Source organism: Trichoplusia ni, chromosome 24 (genome assembly GCF_003590095.1).
Source record: "Trichoplusia ni isolate ovarian cell line Hi5 chromosome 24, tn1, whole genome shotgun sequence".
NCBI classification, from domain to species: Eukaryota; Metazoa; Arthropoda; class Insecta; order Lepidoptera; family Noctuidae; genus Trichoplusia; species Trichoplusia ni.
In genome coordinates this window covers 2151269-2171996 of record NC_039501.1, presented here as the reverse complement: position 1 = coordinate 2171996, position 20728 = coordinate 2151269, and the positions used below count along the sequence as shown (strand labels likewise).

At 34.6% G+C, this 20728-nt stretch overlaps 1 protein-coding gene across 1 annotated transcript; it reads right to left on the bottom strand.

Annotated features, from left to right (window-relative positions):
- Window positions 1-121: 121 nt before the first annotated feature.
- Window positions 122-9921, bottom strand: LOC113505111. Its single transcript, XM_026887637.1, has 6 exons — window positions 9776-9921; window positions 5292-5980; window positions 4751-4908; window positions 4054-4183; window positions 3405-3527; window positions 122-1167 (listed from the first exon to the last, which is right to left on the bottom strand). Exons 2-6 carry the CDS (start codon window positions 5942-5944, stop codon window positions 1044-1046), a joined length of 1188 nt encoding a protein of 395 aa, XP_026743438.1. The 5' UTR covers window positions 5945-5980; window positions 9776-9921; the 3' UTR covers window positions 122-1043.
- Between the last annotated feature and the right edge of the window lie 10807 nt (window positions 9922-20728).

Below are 20728 nucleotides of genomic sequence, written 5' to 3'. Positions count from 1 at the left end.
TTCAGATGCTTCTTAATATTTGTGCTCAAGGTTTCTAAATCCCACGAAAGCTGTGGGCTGTCGTATACTGTCTATAATTTATATAATACCTGGTGATAAAAAAGATAGGCAAAAGTGACAGCATTTATATTATCAAATAAAAGCACAGACGACTACATCTTAGATAGCCTAGTGATTGAGGTACCCACGGCAAACCGAGATGTTGCGGGTTCGATCCCTGACTAGGACAACAGTTTTAGTAATGAACGAATAGTTTTCCTGAGTCTAATTGTCGTGTGGTTGTGCATTTGATTTGCTTAGTGCGCAAGTCATTTTCTGTGAAATAAGATAGGATTAAAGAAAGAAAGCTATGTCTTCAAGAGTCCATCACTTAAATATAGTGAAAATGAGTGGTAATAAAATAACATTTAATTCTTACAGAACTTTAATTCGCTTCCAGACTAGAATACAATGGTTTGAAACTTAAATAGCACCTAACATCGATATTAAACATATTAATTTGCTATTTTGAGCAAAAAATAATAATGTTCAAGTAACAATATGGATTTGTCGTTATCAAAATGAAGTAAATAAACAATATTTATTGCATTAATACTATTAAGTCAGTAACCATTTTTAATTAATATCTAATTTAATTAAAATAATGTGCATTGCAGTTTGCAGTTAGGAACTAGTGTGGATTGGTTTTCAAAATCTACAATAATAATAAAAATCTCGACCCTATTGCACTAATCTGTAACTTTAAGAGGAAGTATCTTTAATATTGTATTTAATTACGTATTTTTAAATAATCAAAAATTTTGTTTAAACTTCGACATTTAAGCAGCAATCATAAAATGATACAGTTTTTTATTTATATAAACCAAACCATGAATTTAACTACACCACTATATTTAATACCTTCCTAACATTAGAAAAATCTTTTACATAATAGATAAAACTAGAATAACTATATACATGAGCTTACAGGTGCATTAACAATTTAAAATAACACTTTTTCACAGTCATAGTTACATTAACTTTTTTTTATATATATGGCAACATTACGGCGCCCCTCCATGTAAATAGTGCGTTGGGTCTTGTAACTGGTGGTAATAGGCATTCGGGAGTAATGCCTGTGCCAAACCGCCTTGTGGGCCCGCGTATTGAGCAGGAACCAACATTTCACTGTAAATAAAAAAAATAATTAGTCTTTATAGAAAACGATTATTCCACTGGGTTGCATGGATGGATTGAATCCGAAATTATAATTTGTTTTCAACATGAATTTTTAGAAAACAATGTTCTATTCCACTATTCTACCGAAGGGCAAAACCGTTAACATTAAAAAAATAGGGTGTAAAAGATCAATCATTGATAAATCGTTCAAATTCAAACAACAGCGTATATAGTTGTTGTTAAAAGTTCTCGCCGCATTGAAATTAGGAGATTTTGTGATTTATATACATACAATGTTACAAGAACGGTCCTTTGTATCTTGATTACGACTCCGATAAGTAGACAACATCAACAGGATTTGAAATTCAATGACATAAAAAACGATTCAATTTTCATCTAATCAGTCTTTCCAATACCTAGGGTTTTAATTGGTCCTAAATACTTGCTAAAGTATAAGCGAGATTGCGCAATCACCGCTTAGCTTCGCAACTCTCTTTAACAATTGAAAAGGTCTTCAAGATATAATGACAGACCCCCTAAGGCCAAAAAACAAATTTCGAATAAGTAAACTGTCAAAATTCAAGTTGCTATTTCCAATATGGCGGACAAAAACAGAATGCATCACAGACAATGCGACACTGACCGTTAACACATGTGGACTTGTTTTTTTTTTCTATTTTCTATGACCTGTGTCTTATTTGATTAATGACCCATAATGAGGGTTTATGACAATGAGTTTAAGGGCAAGTGAAAAAAGGATATTAATGTCATCCTCGTTCGGGGTCCTTCACAAATTTGAGCATATGGTTAGAAGCAAAAACGCTTAGCAGAATGACCATTTAACAAAGTGACGTGCGTTTAACGTCATAATAAAGTAGCTTAAGCATCAGGATTCACTTAAATTCATTCTAATCGTATCCCTTGAGTCATAGCGTGATATTTTATAATCTGTGGCCCTCCATAAATGTACTCCGCAACGCAAAACAAAGTTGGAACTATGAATGCTCGACTCTGATACACAAACTTTTATATCTTTAAAAGCATTCAAATATTAAATAAATTACTCCCAGACATATAAAATGCAAGCACTCATCATACAAACATTTATCCGAGGTGGGACTCGAACCCACGACCTCTTGTTCAGCAGTCAAAGCCACTGACCACTAGACCAGCATTTAGATACTAACATTTATTTACAAGAAATAATTTAAAACTATAACTAATAAAACTACTCTGGCGACTATGTATGTTTTAGTGAACGGGTCAGACTCATTATGTGGCAAAGTAAATAAACTTTTACAATTTATTGTTTGGCACAAAGGGCCCATTGTGTTGCGCGTGTTTTTTTCGTCTTTCCATACGAATGGTCTCAAGGTTTCAGGACTTGTGTGGCTAGACTGATTGTATGGGATTGGTTGTTGTAGTGTTTTTAGGGATCCGTATCAAAAGGGTCAAAATTGAATTCTATTTTTATTCCGTCTGTTCGTTATTCTTTTAGAAGGCGGTATTTCATCGAACGTGATTGGCATTTACCACAGGAGATGTCTTTATTTTGCCGCTGAAAAAAAATCGCTTAGTGCGCTCGCACGTTTGATGGGTGCCCAATTTATTTGCAATTATCGTTTTCGTTAGCTTCTTTGTACGGAACCTTCAAAGTCGCGTGTCTAACTCGTACTTGAAAGGTATTTTGTTTAGTTTAAATATTACATCTAATATTGATTATGTTTTTATAACAGTTTCCTGTTCGTTTTTGACTCAGCTGATTATTCTTTTGAAGTACTTAGAGAGTGAACGGGACCATTGTCAAATGTACCTCAAATTAATTTGGAAAGAAGTTTTGTAAATATTTGAGATCGATGCTACTTAAGAGACAACTTGGATGGTGCCTGACAAACGTAGTCCGTCTAAGTTCTTATCTTCGTAAAGGAATCACGTAGGTACCTACTCAATATCTTTCTTTTTTTTTGTATTTTTTTTAACATTTCCTCACTAAATAATCCTGCTTTTGTTATAAACGCGAAAGTTTGTACATATGAATGTTTGTCCCGCTTTTACGCAAAAACCACCTAACGGATTTAGACGAAACTTGGTACATAGATAGTTTATAACCAGGATTAACACATCGGATAGTTCTTACCCCGGTTTTATATTTCCGTGGGATCATTTTCGATTTTTAATAATAATAATAAATTTAGCGGGCGGGTCCGCGAGCAACAGCTAGTTTCATATAAAATTGATAAGCTTACGGTCTGTTAGGCTGTTGTGGCGTGCGATCTCGCTGCCTCCTGTTCTTGAACCAGTTGGACACTTGAGTGAGGGTCAGACCAGTCTTCTGAGCGAGGGCACGTTTCTCATCAGGGGTGGGGTATCTGTGGAGTGATACAAATATAAATGACTTCCATGAAGCGGACACCGAAGCAGCTCATGATATAGGAAGATTAGGAAAAATGAGGGGATTCCTAAGATCCAGATTAATACGCATGAGTAATCCGTTACATCATATAATCTCCATTAAATAAAATTCTCGTGTTACGGTGTACGAAATTGAACTCCTCCGAAACGGCTTGACCGATTTTCATGCAATTTTGTGTGCGTATTATGTAGGTCTGAGAATCGGACAACATCTATTTTTTCCTAGATATCATTTGTATGCCAAAACTACGTCTGCTAGGATAGCTAAATGGATATATGAAAACCAAGTGTGTTTTAATCTTTGGCAGAGAACGACATTAGAAATAATTCGTATCTTATTTATATTCCGATTAAGCTGATACAAAAAAAAATCTTACATTATATGTCATTAAATTATCAAAACGCAAGTGAAGTCGCACGCAACATCAACTTTTTAATATCCCTACAGGTAAAACTGTAAAAATCATTAGAAGTATAACTTACCTATTTCTATAATAACAGTCTTTAAGTGCGTTTCTGCTTTTCTCCTTGAAACAGTAAACTGTTTCTTCACCATCCCATATGGTCTTGGGCAGCGGGTACTTTTTTCTTAACCTATACTTGTCTACAGCACCTAAAAGTTAATAAACTTACATGAAATTTAACTGGTAACTGGACTTTTAATGTCTTTTTCTCTCAACTCTCGCCACCACTCGATTTTCAATTAGGCTCTAGACAGATGGACCGCATTTTAACTTCAATCCAACTGCAAATTGCAATTTGAATTCAGTTCACTCCACTGCAAAGAACTGCAATCCAAACGTGAAGTCTGACTGCACACCGACTGCATTTGAACAGGAATTTGCAGTTGAAATGCGGTGCGTCAGTCTAGTGCCTGAGCAATCTACCCTATCTTAGTGGCTACGAATAAAAAAGTTATTCATAAAGGAGTTTTTATTAAATGATTTCAACTTTTCAACAACAGTTCACAAGGCATGGCCAGCTTTATAAACTTGGACCTTGCTTCGAAACTGAAATCATTCGTTGAATGGAACACTGACTCGTGAACAAAGAACCTTAGGTACAAATATCCGTCAGATAAATAAACTAGACCTTTATTCGTATTCTAAAAAGCAATATATTAGCATTACCACTGGCACTTAATAAATAAAAAGGCGAATGAAAAACGAGGTTTTATTACCTAAAGCTCTGCCCCGAACTTTTTCAGCCTCCTTATAATGCGCTTTGAACCATAGATTTTGTAGAGCGGTGTGGTGTCTCGGCGGGAACGAGTGCGCCTCTAGTATAGCATAGAGTTCTTGATATACCCCTCTATGGTACGCGACAAGTGCTCGAGCTCTATAAAATAAAAGACCTTCATGTAAAACAAACTCTATGTGTACTTCAAATATGTCGGCAGACTTGTAAGGGTGAGATCGTTGACTATCAAAATATAAATTGTTGAGATGACATAACGTCAGCGTTAGTATCCTTTGTTGAAAACTCAAGCAAACAATATAATAATTTATTATAATTAATAACCAAAAAGCATTTTCGTAGTGAACGCCGCGCGCCAGGAGATCTACTAGGTGTGGGACAATTTTATTTTTTATAAATAGCTTGCATCCGAATTATGAGAAATCATGGCCTTCATGTGAATTGAACAATTCTAAAATTTTAGGGCCCGACGGCAAAATATACGACGGAAAACTAACAATTGTTTATATAGAAGAAAATAGTACCTCAAGATAGTTTCATGGCCTCTGAGCAACTCGCTTGGCGGCAAGCTCCACAAGAAAGCCGCTAGTTTTTCAATATCACCCTTCTGTTGCAAAGCCTCGCAAACGCACTGCACTTGTTCCGAATTAAAGTTCAAACATCTTCGCAAGTTACTGTTCTCATTCTCAGCGAAGTACGTCTGCGGTACTCTCTCCCTTTCCCCACTTACATTAACCCCATCAAAAATCTGCTGGTTCAATTTTATTTCTGATAAAGTAGGGTTGTTTTCATTTTGAACGCAACTTTTTAGATCTTGAACCTCGTTGAAGTAGCCTGAACGCATGCGGTCTTCGCCTTCCAATTGTGAAAAAATATTCTCGTTGGTTGGCGGCAATTTGAGTTCGAAATTTAAATACTTTTTGTTTCTCGGCGGCGAGAGGTAGTTCTCGAACGCCATTTTGTTGCTATCTTGTAAATAAACGTCTTTTGGGCTTTTTTCTTCGCTTCTTGCTTTTTGTTTGCAAGAAAAGTATTGTTTTTCGTTTAATTCTGCTTGGTAGAAGTTGCCATTTTGATTGTCATATGGGAATGGCGGTAGAGAGGTTTCAGATTCGCTGGTCAGATCACTCGATGGGCTGAGACGGTCCGAACACGATTCCATATTTGTGGATTTCATCACAAAATCTTCGTATTATACGATATCTTCAGAAACCTGCAACAAAACTGTTATTGAGACTCAACAATAACAAAACGATCATGTTTTGTATTCCTTTCTATGATAGGAAAAATGTAACCTACTTCTAAATTGCGATCAACTTGGACAAATTGGAAAGCATTCTAAAGCGCCATTTTGGACACTAAAAACGCGCCTAAGAATAAAATAACCCACTTTTTCATAATTCAAACGCCAGAATTCTCAATACACAACACTATTCGACGGAAATTGTATATCCGTTGCAATTAAACATTATTTAAAAGAAATTTCGTTGGCGTCGGGTAAAAATATGAAGTTTTGTTATCATAACACATGACATCGAACGGACATAAACGGAAAACAAAAGATTTCGTTGAACTGTCGACATTTCCTAGAAACTGGTCATTATGTTACGATTTCATTACTTTTCGAACATTTCGTTAAATTTTAAGATGGTAGATAGTTTCCTATTTTTTATCTATGTTGTCATTGTTCCTTCAGCTCTAGATTCAGAAATGTTTCATTTGTATATCTTGCTATTATTTAAAACGTAATATTTTTGTGGGTAAGTGTGAATGGATGTTTGTTGCTGTTTGACGCAAAAGCGAAAGGACGAAATATGGTGCACTGGCAGTTTATAACCTAGATCGACGTCTAGGATAGTTTTTATCCCGATTTTTCCGTGGGTGCATTTTCGATTTATACCGTACGGAGCCGCTGGCATCAGCTAGTAGTTCTATAAATTCTAGAATGCTTCGAAACTGTCTTTTACGGCTTCTATTTAAACAATATTGTTATTGTTTTCTAATTGAATAAAAAGAATAACTCTACATACCCGATCATTAACAAAAAAAATTCTTTCAGATATTTTTGTCTAGGTATATTCAACGGCGAAACTGATTTAACTTTACAGTTTTCAGCAAGTAATGATACGATTTCAATTGAAATCCTTGCAAATTAAATAAATGGTGCTAAATATTGCTTTTTTTTAACGACTCCAGCATTGAGGAATTTAATCCTTGTGTCGCGTGGGTTTCACAAACATTCAAATCACGTTCACAAATGTGTTATGTATGCACTGAAGGTCAAAGGTTACTTATAAACTGCAACTGTATACAAAGAAAACATACGTCATTACTTTATATATTGTTTTGGTGTTTTATATAACTGCTATGTGCCATACTTTTTCTATTTTCACTACTATAGATGGCGCAAGAGTGCCCGCGTTCTGCGCTGTAGAGTTTGTTTCGCCGTTTCTTCTTAACAGCTGGGAAGTGGTATAGGGTAGATGAATTAGAGTCCAGTCTTTTTGACGTTCAAAAAGTACTTCTTTGTAGCCGAACTTTAATTTAAGTATTTTGAATTCATTTTATACCTATTTATGCATATATTATCGTTCTACGCCTCGCTAGCTAACAATTTCGTTCTTTTTTGGGCTGTATCTCAAAAGTAGCTACACCAACAATATCATTTGTTGTCTGTCTGTCTGTTTATCGACCTATCACCCGGTTTCCGTATGACTGGTCAATTGATCGTGTTTTTAAATCAACAGAGTCTAAAGCAAGACGCGGTGATTGAATAGCTCGAAAGCGATGAACTGACAAGCCAGTCACGTCACTTGTCGAAAATGAGTTTCTTTTCCATACATTTTGAGTTTTCTAATCTTTTTCGTCGTATTTTAATTTAAACATCTGCTGAATAGTTCTTTTAGTACCTCATCGGCCTAGCCTTTTCCCAACTATTTTGGGGTCGGCTACCAGTCCAACTGGATTCAGCTAAGTAACAGTGTTTTGCAAGGAGCGACTGCCTATCTGACCTCCTCAACCCAGTTACCTGGGCAACACGACACCCCTTGGTTAGACTGGCTGTCAGACTTTTCAAGCTTCTTACTACCTGTAACGACTGTCAAAGATGTAGGAATAACAGCCGGAACACAATTTAACGTGCCTTCCGAAACACGGAGGAACTCGCTTTGACAAAGATGGTCCACCACTCCACACCCATCTACGGACCAACCGCGTCAAGCATAGCTTAACCTGTGATCCAATCACTTATGCGGGTATAGCTTAGCCACGAGTTCTTTTAGTACCTATGTCTTCTTTTTAATTTTCAAGCCTAAACTTCTTATAAACGTTTAGATACTAATCACTTTACGCGAAGTTTTTCTATTAGCACTTTCTGTAGTTTACTAAACTACATCGCAATTAGACGTAAATTAGAAAAATATCACAATTACTTGTAAAAATCTCGTTCTCAATGTTCATTCCCTTCTAAGTCATTGTTTTTTTTTGTTACGTGCCCAATGGGTAATACGGAACTCTATTTCTATGAGTTCACAGTTTGTCTATCCGTTTGACACCAATCTGTATAATAGACGTGACGGTAAGAGGGTAAACATTTTCAAGTATAACGCATTTTTATTACGATTGGGACGGACATAAATTTGATAAGTGCAAGTCGGACTCAAATTTGAACGGTTTTTTTCCGGTTTTTTTTTCTATGATTGAAGAGTAAAAGAAAAACGTTATTTGTAAAGCGAGTACTACGGCTACACGCTACGGTCTCCTAGCCATTTGAATGGATGAAAGGCTGACATTGAATTCTCGATAAAATATTCTCAAATACGTAGGGCAAAATCGTTATAGGTTTTTTCGCATGACAATGTTTCAAAATTTTTCCTTTAAAATAATACTTTACTAACCTACTATTCTGGCCTGCGTAAGCCAGAGTACTGTAAACAACTTTTAAAGAGGTCCTTTGATCCATATTTTGCCGCCGCCGACGTTTTTTTTTTGACTTTTAGTTTTGACTACTAAATTTTATTGAATTTTCAATTAGAGTATTATTTCAATATTTTCACTAGTAAAGTATCATTTATTAATTACTAGCTATTGCTCGATGCTTCGCCCTCTTATAAGACGATTATAGCCGTCAAAACACCACCCGTCGTTAATGAAGTCGAATAAAAGAAGCCTTTGTGTTAATCCAAGGTGTTAGCTACCTCCATGCCAAATTTTATAGAAATCTGTTCAGCCGTTTCAGTGTTAAGGGTAACAAACCGACTTAAATTCAAACAAGCACACTTAGATAATACAGTGATGTTGAACTATATAAATTGGAACAAGGTTCTTAAAAGTTCCGCCGTTTCCGGCGAGTCCGGCTAGATTCGAAACTAGTCGGGCAATCCCGATAAAAACGAGTAAACCTATCAATACCTTTGGACATATTTGTGAGACCTTATGAGAGGGGAATTAAGAAGATAATTGAACAAAAAAGAAAATTGCAAACACATAGATAATCTCTACAATTTTAACTCTCCTTTTTTCTGTATTTGCAGATCCACGCGTTTTTTTTTCATTCCTATATGACTTTATTTTATTATATAGGACATTTTCTTTTTACAGACACTACGGGTTTTCGATTTTTTTTCAAATAATCTTCGCTTTTCCTGTTTTCTTTTTATGATTCGTCCTTGGTGACTGACAATGCTGCAACGATACTTTATCTTGTATCTGAATATTCTACTCATTTATATTAAAATTATAAACTAATGGCAGCAATATACTTTGCGCCGAGCTTAAATGATTTTAAAGCTAAAAAAAGCTTGAAGAACTAATTGAAATTTATTGCACTGATTGTAAAATTGATTGCGGTTGTCATAATTTTTTTCTTACCACTTTTCCACACAGTAACTATTCTCTACAATATAATTCGGCACAAAATTATTCAGTCAGTTATTTTTGGAAAAATAATTATAATAATTAATAAACACAAATTATAATTAACAAAAAGTAGTATCAAAAATCACCTCACCTTGCAACAGTCCAAACACAAAATGAATAAATTATTGCACTAACACTTTTCACAGAAAATTAACAAATTAAAAATTCAAATAGTTTTTTTAATATACATCGGTACACCCTCGCGAAACGAAGCCGCGGGCTCGAATAACAAAAGCTATCTCGCATTTCAAAGCTGACGAGAGAGAGGGAGAGTGTGCGAGCGAGACGGAACTATGGGCGGAGCATCGCCGGCTGTTCGGAGTTTAAATTTTTATTCTTATTTTTTAACGTTTGACCTCTAAAAGGCGGGATTTTACGACAGGGTCCGTTTGATTTGCAAAATGGCGTTGGAAGGTTCTGTGGGATTCGTTGTTCGTTTTGTACTGAAAATTAAAGGTAGGACTTAGTATTTTTGGTTAATATATTTATTAAAATAATTTGTTTTCTTTTCGCAAAATAATTCATGAATAATCTACACGGAAATAATGTCTCGAGTATCATATCGTCAATGCTTCTAGTGCAACGGGGGAAGGCAGCTGCGCCCCACTTTACTGTTTCGACTACTCCTACATTGTGTATTATTATTTTATAATAGAGTATAATTTAACCATACCCTAGCTATTTAAAAAAATACTCTAGCGTATTACTGCAATTCTCTATTTAAGAATCATTAAGGACCAACATCTTAAAATGTTTGGTCCTTTCGACCTTATTTTTTTTTAAAACCTTTTAATAAATCTTGCGCAAAGCAATATAATATATTTTCCATTACTTGTTAATTTGTTAATTATTTATCCGTCATCATTCATAGGGTTCCTTTTTACCTACCATTTGAAGTATAACTAAGATAATTGAGAACTTAGTATAAATCTAGAAAAAAAAATGTTCTCCTCATCTTCATTTAAAAATAAACCAAGTTTTTAGACGCTTTTTTTGCAATGAAATGCGTTTTAGGAAACTAAACAGTTAAAATAATTTCATTGCTTTTTAGTGGTTTCTTAGGTTTACGCGAAAGTTAGACATTGAAATGAAACTACTTTTACGGATTTTTTCGCGGTTTAATTTTAGATTTTAGTTCCCGACGTTTCGACACCTATTATGTGTGTAATTCTTTGTGGTCCGACCTACGCAGTACCACAAATAATTAATTAAAATATGAAGGTAGAACGAGCAGCATCTTCTGTCAAGACGAACGCCATCTCAGTCTGCCCGTGCCCATGATACCTCCAAAGGTTTCGAAACGTCAGAAAAAAGTAGTTTTATTGCTTTTGTTAGACGTTATCTTAATGCATAATTCATTGTTAGTATATAGTTAAATTAAAGGACTTCAGCAGTATTTTTAACGGAAACACATACGAAGGAATCTTGGGTTTTCAGGGATCATCTTTGCATGTGAGATTTCCTTTTCAACATAACTTTTGAATGAATAAACCGAATTTGAAGTCTTTAAACATTACTTTTCGAGACTGGTTACATATAACAATGCTTATTTATTTTATTTATTTTTATTTATTAGGAAAACTAACAGCTAGTATAAATTTTGAACGTAGTTATTGGTAGAAATAGGGCCAATTACAAGTTTCCACTGATTACAGAGTTTACAATTATAATTAACATAAAAAAAAATCTTGACGGTACATCAATTTGCTTTTAGTCCTTCTTATGGTATTGATTTAATTTCTTATGAATTTATTGATTAAAAGATATAAGCTGTTTAGGCATCCATTTTCCAATATTCCGTTTTTTATCGGTGTTTTAGCTTCAAAGTTGGCATGTCCAATCGCCATGGGCGGTCAAACTCGCTACAATCCATTTTACAATCTTTACAGTTGTCATTTGCAAATAAATTAGATATGGTCCAATACCAACTTCAGACTTATCTATACTAATATATAAAGCTGTAGAGTTTGTTTGTTTGTTTGAACGCGCTAATCTCAGGAACTAGTATTTCAAATTGAAAAATTATTTTTGTGTTCAATAGATGATGAATCGAGGAAGGTTTTAGGCTATAAAACTGCCTGCTGCGACTAATAGGAGCGAAGATACAATGGAAAATGTGGAAAAAACAGGGCACATAAAATTCATAACTTATATCTTCTAACCACGCGGACGAAGTCGCGGACAACAGCTAGTAATATTATACAATCACTAAAATCGGTATCGTCGAGAAATACCGATATTTTTTCTCTCAATAAGTTAGTAAAACCAACCTGATATAAGACTAGTAATACATCTCACTTTTTGACTCTACTTTTTTGTACTGACGATTTCTATCCAAAATGAAGGCTGATGATATTGAAAGCCCATTTTAAAGACCACGAAAATACTCTACAAAACTTCATAAAAATGTGAATATAATGTAAGTAACGGTTGTGCAGTGTTGTCAGTTTCCCGGTGTCGTGTGTCCGATGCTCGCTTTACCTGGAACCGTCGCGTGGGAACACAACACCTCATGTACCGCGAACGTTAGACATCGTCACGCTTGTACGAGAGGAGATAAGCAGAGAGACTGAATAAAATCAAAATCAAAAGTCATTTATTCAAATTAGGCTACCAAGTAGCACTTTTTAAAAGTCAGATTACATTGACAGCACCCAGTTTCGCCCAATTTTCACCGCTTCCTAAGTGCTTTTGCTGTGAGAGAAGAAACGGCGCAACAAACTCCCCAGCAGCACGCTGGCATGCCGTTTACTGAAGGATAACCAAAATTATGAGAAGTAGAGTCATATAAAAATGTTGCAGTTTTTCTAATGTAGAGTCAAAATTTTGCTATATTTAGGGGCAGTCTGGAAAAATCTTTGATTCAATTATATTTAGTAAAAGGAAAGGCAGCGGATTGCTGTTCAATCCTGAACTGTATGCTTTCACAGTAGCAGCATACAGGGAGCGGTCAAGACCCAGTCTGTTGCATTTTGACGGACAAAAACTATAAGGAGTTTTGTTTTGTGGTTGTTTCAAACTACAGAGTATTTGCTACGTTGATTTTACTATGCCCTTGTTTGTGACTGGACACAATCTTTTGATCTCTGCAGTGACAGTTTTTAGAATATTATGCGGTTCATACTAAGAGACAAAGATGTTCAAATGTAATTGCAATCTCTCCTTTTACACACCTAAATTATAATAACCGAAATTCTTCGTAGAACACTTATAAAGTACTAGCTGTTGCCAGCGACTTCGCCCGCGTGGTAGAAGATATAAGTTAAGAATTTTTCAACGGAAACAGTCGATGATGAATATTTTTCCCCGTTTTTGCTATATTTTTCATTGTATCTTAGCTCCTATTAGTCACAGCGTGATGGTATATAGCCTGTAACCTTCCTCGTTGAATGGTCTATTCAACACAAAAAGAATTGTTCATTTTGGACCAGTAGTTTCTGAGATTAGCGCGTTCAAACAAACAAAGAAACAAACTCTTCAGCTTTATATATTAGTATATATATTTACACTTCTACGTTTTTATGTGTTTACAAAGGTGTTACTCCGATATAGAATAGAGTAGAGAGGTAAAAAAATGTCCTACCGAAACTACTTAGATCCCAGTAGAACGTGCGCAGACACATTATAATTCAAACTTCAACACTTAAACTGGATTTGGCGACGATCTAAAATTTTAAGTCTAAAATAAATTTTTCATAGTAAGTTATCAAGTCATTTTCGGACCGAAGACCACCTACGACAAGTTTACGTCAAACAAAATATGTACACATACCAAGCACATCATATACATGACATATATAATAAGCTCAACACATACATCGTTCATTCACACGCTGTTTCCTGTATTTTTGCAAACTAATACAAACCATTGATAAACATAAAACTCGTAATTAAGCAGAAAATGTGAACTTGTGTTGTGAAATGTATAAATGCTGAATCAGTGTGATTCCCACGATGTTGCGGGGAATCGCTTTATAGACTTAAATTGTGTTTCTGTTATATTATGTTATGAATCTCATTATATATAGACTTTTTAGTATATTGTAGGCCTCTTTTGCCACGTTTTTCATGTACACTCATTCTTCTTGTTTGTTTGCTTGTCGGTCGGGTTGGATTTTACAGCTCAATTTTAAGGCAGTTCCCGATAAGCTAGCAGGCTGATTTTTCTTATATTATATGGATTCACTTCGTCCACAAATTATGGAAAACTGAAAATGGAATTAAATTAGTAGGTTTATTATTATTTAGCATCATTTTCGGTTTTCTCTACATATTTTAATTTGCATGCTGTAGGTACTAAGCAAGCAAAATATGAATTTAAGAACTGTAGGTACAATATTCACGACATATATATAGTTGTATATTTTAAGAAAATAAATATTTATATTTAAATTGATCAACTGAGAATAAATTCACAGTATACGTGAACAGTTTGCTCTCTAACTACCGACGGACGATAGACCTTTTGCCCTTTCCATGCCATTATTCAGTTACTGCCACACTCCATAAACTTAATTAAAAATATAGATACATTCTCTCATGGATACAGCTATTGTACAAACGATTATGAATTCGTGACTTAACTGTATTTTATTTAAGCGTAACGAGATTATGTCGTTAGTCTGTGGGTTTGCGTCAATTCAGTTGTTTTATCCCTTTGACGTAAATTGTAAAAGTGTCGTTGATGGTATTTAAAATATACAAGTGCAATAGTAAATAGTATGGTTATCTTAGATAATGAGTTTGTTGTATACTAAAATACAATGATTAATAAAATTGGTCTAATATAATATATCAATAAATAAATGTCGTCTGAAACATGGAACACATTAGTTTAAAAAGTTTTATCACGGGTTCCCGCAGTCAAAGCCGTTTAAACGGTTTCGTTGGACATTCAATTTACTGATTAATGTTATTATTATATGTGTTATGAAAGAAATAAAGACTTTTGAACTGGAAACTGAAGAAATACAATTAAAAAGTTGGAGGATTATGATGAATACTTTGACAACAATCCTTTAGTCCGACAAGAAGCATAACAAGGACTTAGATTATTCGTAATACATCATTAGTACCTACTTATAAAGTAGAACAAAAGTTACGTCTGTTTATCGACCCCAAAGTCTATGGAAAAATCCGTCACGAAACGTCATGACATCAAAATTTTAGCGTGCGCCATGTTTACTACAAATTGTATTCGAATTACAGATGTCAACGCAATAACTTATAACGCCAATCACGCAGTTTACTTACCTGAATATTTGGTTTATTATTTCAAAATAAACAAACTTATTTCTAGAAATAATTTTCGTAGGTATGGCTTTTGACGTACAATGTGGATGAATGAATGAAATTGTCATGTTTGTAGCGAATTTCACTTTAAATACTCGATACTGATATCGATTTATCTCTAATTATATTCTAAATTGATAGAGACAATATACAACTTAACTTAATGTAAAACTAACTAGTATCTGAATATTGAGGTTATTTAATACAAAAGTTATGCTAAAGGCATTATATATCTGACAATCTGTCTCTACTATTTGCCTTAATATGATAGAGTGATAAAAAGAGCATGAGACTTGACTTTTGAATTTGAGTGGGTACCTATTGAGATATTATTATTATTGTTTACTTACACACTTTATTATAACAAATACTTATAAATAACAATCATAAAAGATTATACGACCGCTTATAACCTGCTTATCTAAGATTTCTATTGTCTAAACATAAATAGTTTACAGTATCAAATGTAATGTTTATATAAGCATCGTATCGTAATACAGAGCGGCTCTTTTTGCCGCCAAATTAGCTCTCACTCTGGGCGGTCTATTATTGGTTGGATTTGGCGCCATCTTGCGTCATTATGCAATTGTTATGACGTTTGTATTTTTTTTTAAGAGGCACTGGTAATCAACGGATTGTGTTCGATTTTTGAAAAGGTTAAGTGGTAAAAATGATTCTTTTATTAAGTCCGGTATTATACATTTTGGATAAAAATTGATTGAGTGTATTTTTAATGTTATTGAATGTGCTTTTGCTTAAATTTATTTTCAACCCCAGACTTCCTGGAGTGACCCCTCTGATTGTAGCTACTAACCCTAGTAGGTAATTCAATTATTTTTAGTAAGAATAGAAATGAAATTCTTAATATAAAGAATGCTTCAAAATATGGTGTCCAAAGGTTGAATTATCAAAAAGCAATATACTGAGACTGTAAGACGTATAGTGAAAATAAAATAATTATAAAATACTTTAAATAAACACAATGAAAATCAAAATTTAACATTATCAACCTCAAAATACTAAATCTATTTCTAGCCAGCAATTTAAATTAATTAACTAAACAACACAAACAAGCACCCTTCTACATCAGAATCCCTAAATCACTCGAATCACTGTTAATAAGGGTTGATATTTGACACCAAAGCCGGTTCCACCCCCGTTTCGGTTCAGCCAATCAGAGCGCGGCGAACTCACCCTCCAAGAAATTTCGACCAATCATAGTCGAGTATTCTATCAGGTGCGTTCGGTGTTAAGTTTCTATAACGGATGCTTAAAAAAGCGTTTTTCGGATTAATGTTCTTGTAAAAATGTTTGGCTTTTTTATTTGGATTTTTAGGTGTAGTTACGTAGTTTTTTAATAGAGTCAATCAATAGTTTCGAATGACGGACGAGGGCGGACTGGATTAAATATATTTTTCGTTGTTGAAACATGAAAAATGGAATCAGTAATCGCCAACCTAATAAAAAAGCAAGCGTGGTGTTCAGTCCCCGTGTTTTTTTTTGTATTAAAAATGATTCTGAAGATGTTTAGTTCATAAAATTATATTTGGAAACATACCCAACGTGTTTATACTTAGTAAAATCTTAAACCTCTACCTTTCTTTCAATTCAAGCAATCCCAGTATGTACCTTAAAGAATTAAATAGAAACTAATTTCAATAAAATTCATTTTACCACTCTTACCACAATTAGTAAATGCCTGTCTAGTTTCGTCCCCATCGAAGTCCTTGACGAGCTCCTGACTAAGCTACAACTGCACATGTTGACCGATCATAGGTTAAGTGACGCTTGATACTATCGATCCGTGGATAGGTTCCTATCTAATCCATGTCGTAACAAATTCCTCCTTGTTTAGAAAAGCGAGTTGGATTATGGGTCCCGGCTGTTATTTATACACCTTTGTCAGTCGTTACAGGTTATTAAAAGCTAGAAAAGTTTAGCAACCAGAACTTAATGGGGGTATCGTGTTGCCCAGGAAACTGTGTTATGGAGGTCAGTGAGGCAGTCGCTCCTTGTAAACACTGGTACTTAGCTGCCCACCCTTAACGGAGTCCAGTAAAAAGACAGGCTGATAATGATGTTCTCAGCTCACTTTGATTTATAGAAAAAAAAAACTTAATGTCAAACCAAATCTTGACATTCCATTCCATTCAAACAATAATCCAAAGAATTCACACATCAGTTTTAATCCTACTCTTCCCTTATATAAACCTCACGTGGGAACCATGATTGAGGACAATCCTTTATCAGATCACACAGTTTTGTGGAAACATGCTCCCGATCGGATTTAGATAGGAGTTGTTTGTCTAATTCTGTTTAATCCATCGGAAGGTTAGAATAAAAGGTTTTTGTTGTTATCTTTTTAAGATGTTTGGTTCAAGGTGTGAGTGGAATGCTTGATAAACAATTTTGATATGATACAGATTTTGCGTTTTTTCAAATTCGACCTGCATATTGCACTAAAAACAATTTTATGACATTTTCGTTTCGGGTAATCCAATACTGATTTATATTTATACTTCAGCCATCATAGCTAAAGTTCATTTGGAAAGACAAAGAAGTGTTGTGTCAAGTTTACAATTTTCTAATTGTCATCTTTTGTAAGTTTTATTTATAACCGTATTTTGCTTAAGTAGCATTCCAAAGTAGTAAGTTATAGCTGTTGGCATAAATACATACTTTTGCAAGCTAATGTTAAAATATAAATTTAATATAAATGTCCCGCCAAAAAATACAAGCAAAGATGGCGTCCTGACCTAGACGTCAAACTTTTTTTAATACTCAGGAAACACGTCAACAGCCTAATGATATTCTTTTTTCGAATGTTTAATACAATTGGCGCTGTCAAGTACCTCGTAAGGGGCGTTAGCCGACACTCTATAGTCTATAGTCTATGGTGCGATGTCCGCAGGGGATAAAATGCGCAATACATTTTATTGTTGTCGTTAGATTTAGCGATGTAATACACTTTGTTGGGATTAGGGTTGCTACGATACCGAAAATGTTGAATGAGTTATTGGATTGCATAAGCTTGTCACGAATCGAATTAAACTAGTTTAGCTTTAGCTTTTGTAACTAGTTAGGTAGGCTTATACCGTACGTACCATAAACAGTTTGAGAAATTAGATTTTAATTTACAAAAATTAAAATTTGTTAACTCTTGTAGAAATGTATTATACCAGAGACCTAGCTAGTTACCATTTTTACTTAACAAAACGTGCAATCAAACAGAACAATCTAAATTAACCTTATGAATTTGAAGGCTTTGTTTGTTTAAACGCGCTAATCTCAGGATCTACTAGTCAACAAAAAATCTGTGGGATAGCCCATTAATCGAAGAAAACAAGCCATTTGTGATTAATAGATGGCAGTAAAACAAGAAGATGTTGCATGGACTTTAAAAAATCTTAACTTTTATTTAACAACGTGGACAAAATCGCGCGCAACACATATTATAGAAATAAATCCATAAAATAAAACGTGGCCAACCCTAGCTGCATGCAAGTGTTCACTAAACTGACAAATACATTGCGTGTTGAGTTCACACAATAGAGCTGTTCATTTGGCACCCGCGATCCTTTGTGTCACATTCATAATGAGGATTACCGGCACCACGCCTTTGCCCAAATGTGTTAAGAATTTTTTTTTTACAGATTTCAAGACGTATTCTGTAATACAAATCTTTTTGTTGAATTTTTCGAGTGTGTGATCTATTTACTGATGTTTAAATATTTGTTTAATTCTAATAGGTGTAAGGTAGTATACTAATATGCCAATTTAACTAAACCAAGAAAGGTTAGGTTTAATATTTAGGGAAGTAAACACATACGTAGTGTTTAAGACTGAAAATCTCTTTGACTGTTTTAAAAAATCAATGTGTAAGTTGTTCAATGTTTAATAAACTTTGTTGGTGGTACTAACAGAAAATAAAAAGTATATCTATTTTTCTTTGATTCGTTTTAATAACAACAAGAATGCTTTTAAAAATAGATGCAAGGTGTCTGTGGTTTGGTTAAAAAGTTATCATAAAAATATTACAACTTTCATTTTAGACTAGTGACATTCATAACTGCATGAATTAAAAAATCAATATTATGGTGAACAATTGACTGTAGAACACATCGTTATTCTTTTTTTTGTTTGCCGCGTTTGGGCAAAAACAATAAGTTACTCAATGAAATACGCTTAACGTAAAAATTTCATCACTTCACAAAAAGGAACAATAAGCTACATTATATTTGAGTAAATATCGTAAAATCTCTAGTAAAATCTATTGCGTATTCACAATAGAGGAACATTTGACAACCGCGCCATTGTGTAATACTCCTAACTCGGGATTAACAGTCACGCCTTTGCCCGTTTGGGAGTAGCGTGAAAAAAAATACATGTGTACAATCTCATTTCGAATTTTAAATGTTGACTATTTATTTATTGATATCTTTATTAAAATAAATTTAACGCACGACTGAAAATTTGGCCAAAAACATTATTATGTGGCTAAGCTATAACCGCATAAGTGAATCGATCACAGGTTAAGCTACGCTTGGCGTGGTTGGCCCGTAGATGGATGACCATCTTTGTCATAACGAGTTCCTCCGTGTTTCGAAAGGCACGTTAAATTGTGGGTTCCGGCTGTTATTCCTACATCTTTGACAGTCGTTACAGGTAGTCAGAAGCTTGAAAAGTCTGACAACCAGTGTAACCAAAGGTAGGTGTTGGTAACTGGGTGAGGAGGTGAGATAGGCAGTCGCTCCTTGTAAAACACTGTTACTTAGCTGAATCCGGTTAGACTGGAAGGCGACCCCAACATAGTTGGGAAAAGGCTTGGCCGATGAATTATTAACTCTGTTTTCCCCGGACTTTGCTTGCCTGCATGACATAGCATGACACGAAGTTGTATCAAAGTTGTTTTTTTTTGTGTGCTGTAACAAAATATAAATACACTTACGAACTTTCTTTATGAAACCTATACCGATGTCTAGCAAGATCTAAAAAATGTGGGTCTAATGATAATAAATAGTGTAATCTCAACGAGTATTTATAATTTTGAATGTTTATTGTGTATTTTAGGATATTATACTGCACTGACAGCTCAGCGGTTGATGTCACCAAGCCAAATCCCCTATGCGCGACGTGTGGCTGGTTCACAAGAGTTTGTACGATCCTCGACTGGGTCAGGGTGTCTTTGTGCATGTGACTTGAGACTTTGTGACGACACAGGTATGAAATTCCTTACAGCTGCTGGTTCAATTACGCAGTAGTTTTGCAAATATATCAACAACTGCTAAATAAAAATTAACTTTTTAATATAAAAAAAACAGAATAAACAGAGAGTGACATAAGTACGGTTCGGAATGGAATAATCACACAACATGGTATATTACAAATGATTTCCGTGAATCGACCTTAGAACTTGCGTATATATTAAAACATACCTCCCAGGTGCGAAAATACGCGCCATTTTTATATAAAAGCGGCCATCTTGGTCGGGTTACAGCACTTCACATGAATGACAGAATTAATGTTGTTACGAGACACCTCTTTATCACCGGTGTTGAGTTACACTTGCTGTTGGTAACGGGTAGGCAGGTAGGTGCTGAGGAATTTATTGATCGAGGGAGTTAGAGTTGGTGTTAGACTTTGTGTAAAACTAACTGTACACGCGACTTTCGTCCGCGTTGAGTCGCGTCGCGAGAGATTACCCGGTACAAAAACCAGACACAAAATTTCAAGAATATGTTATTTTGGTGTC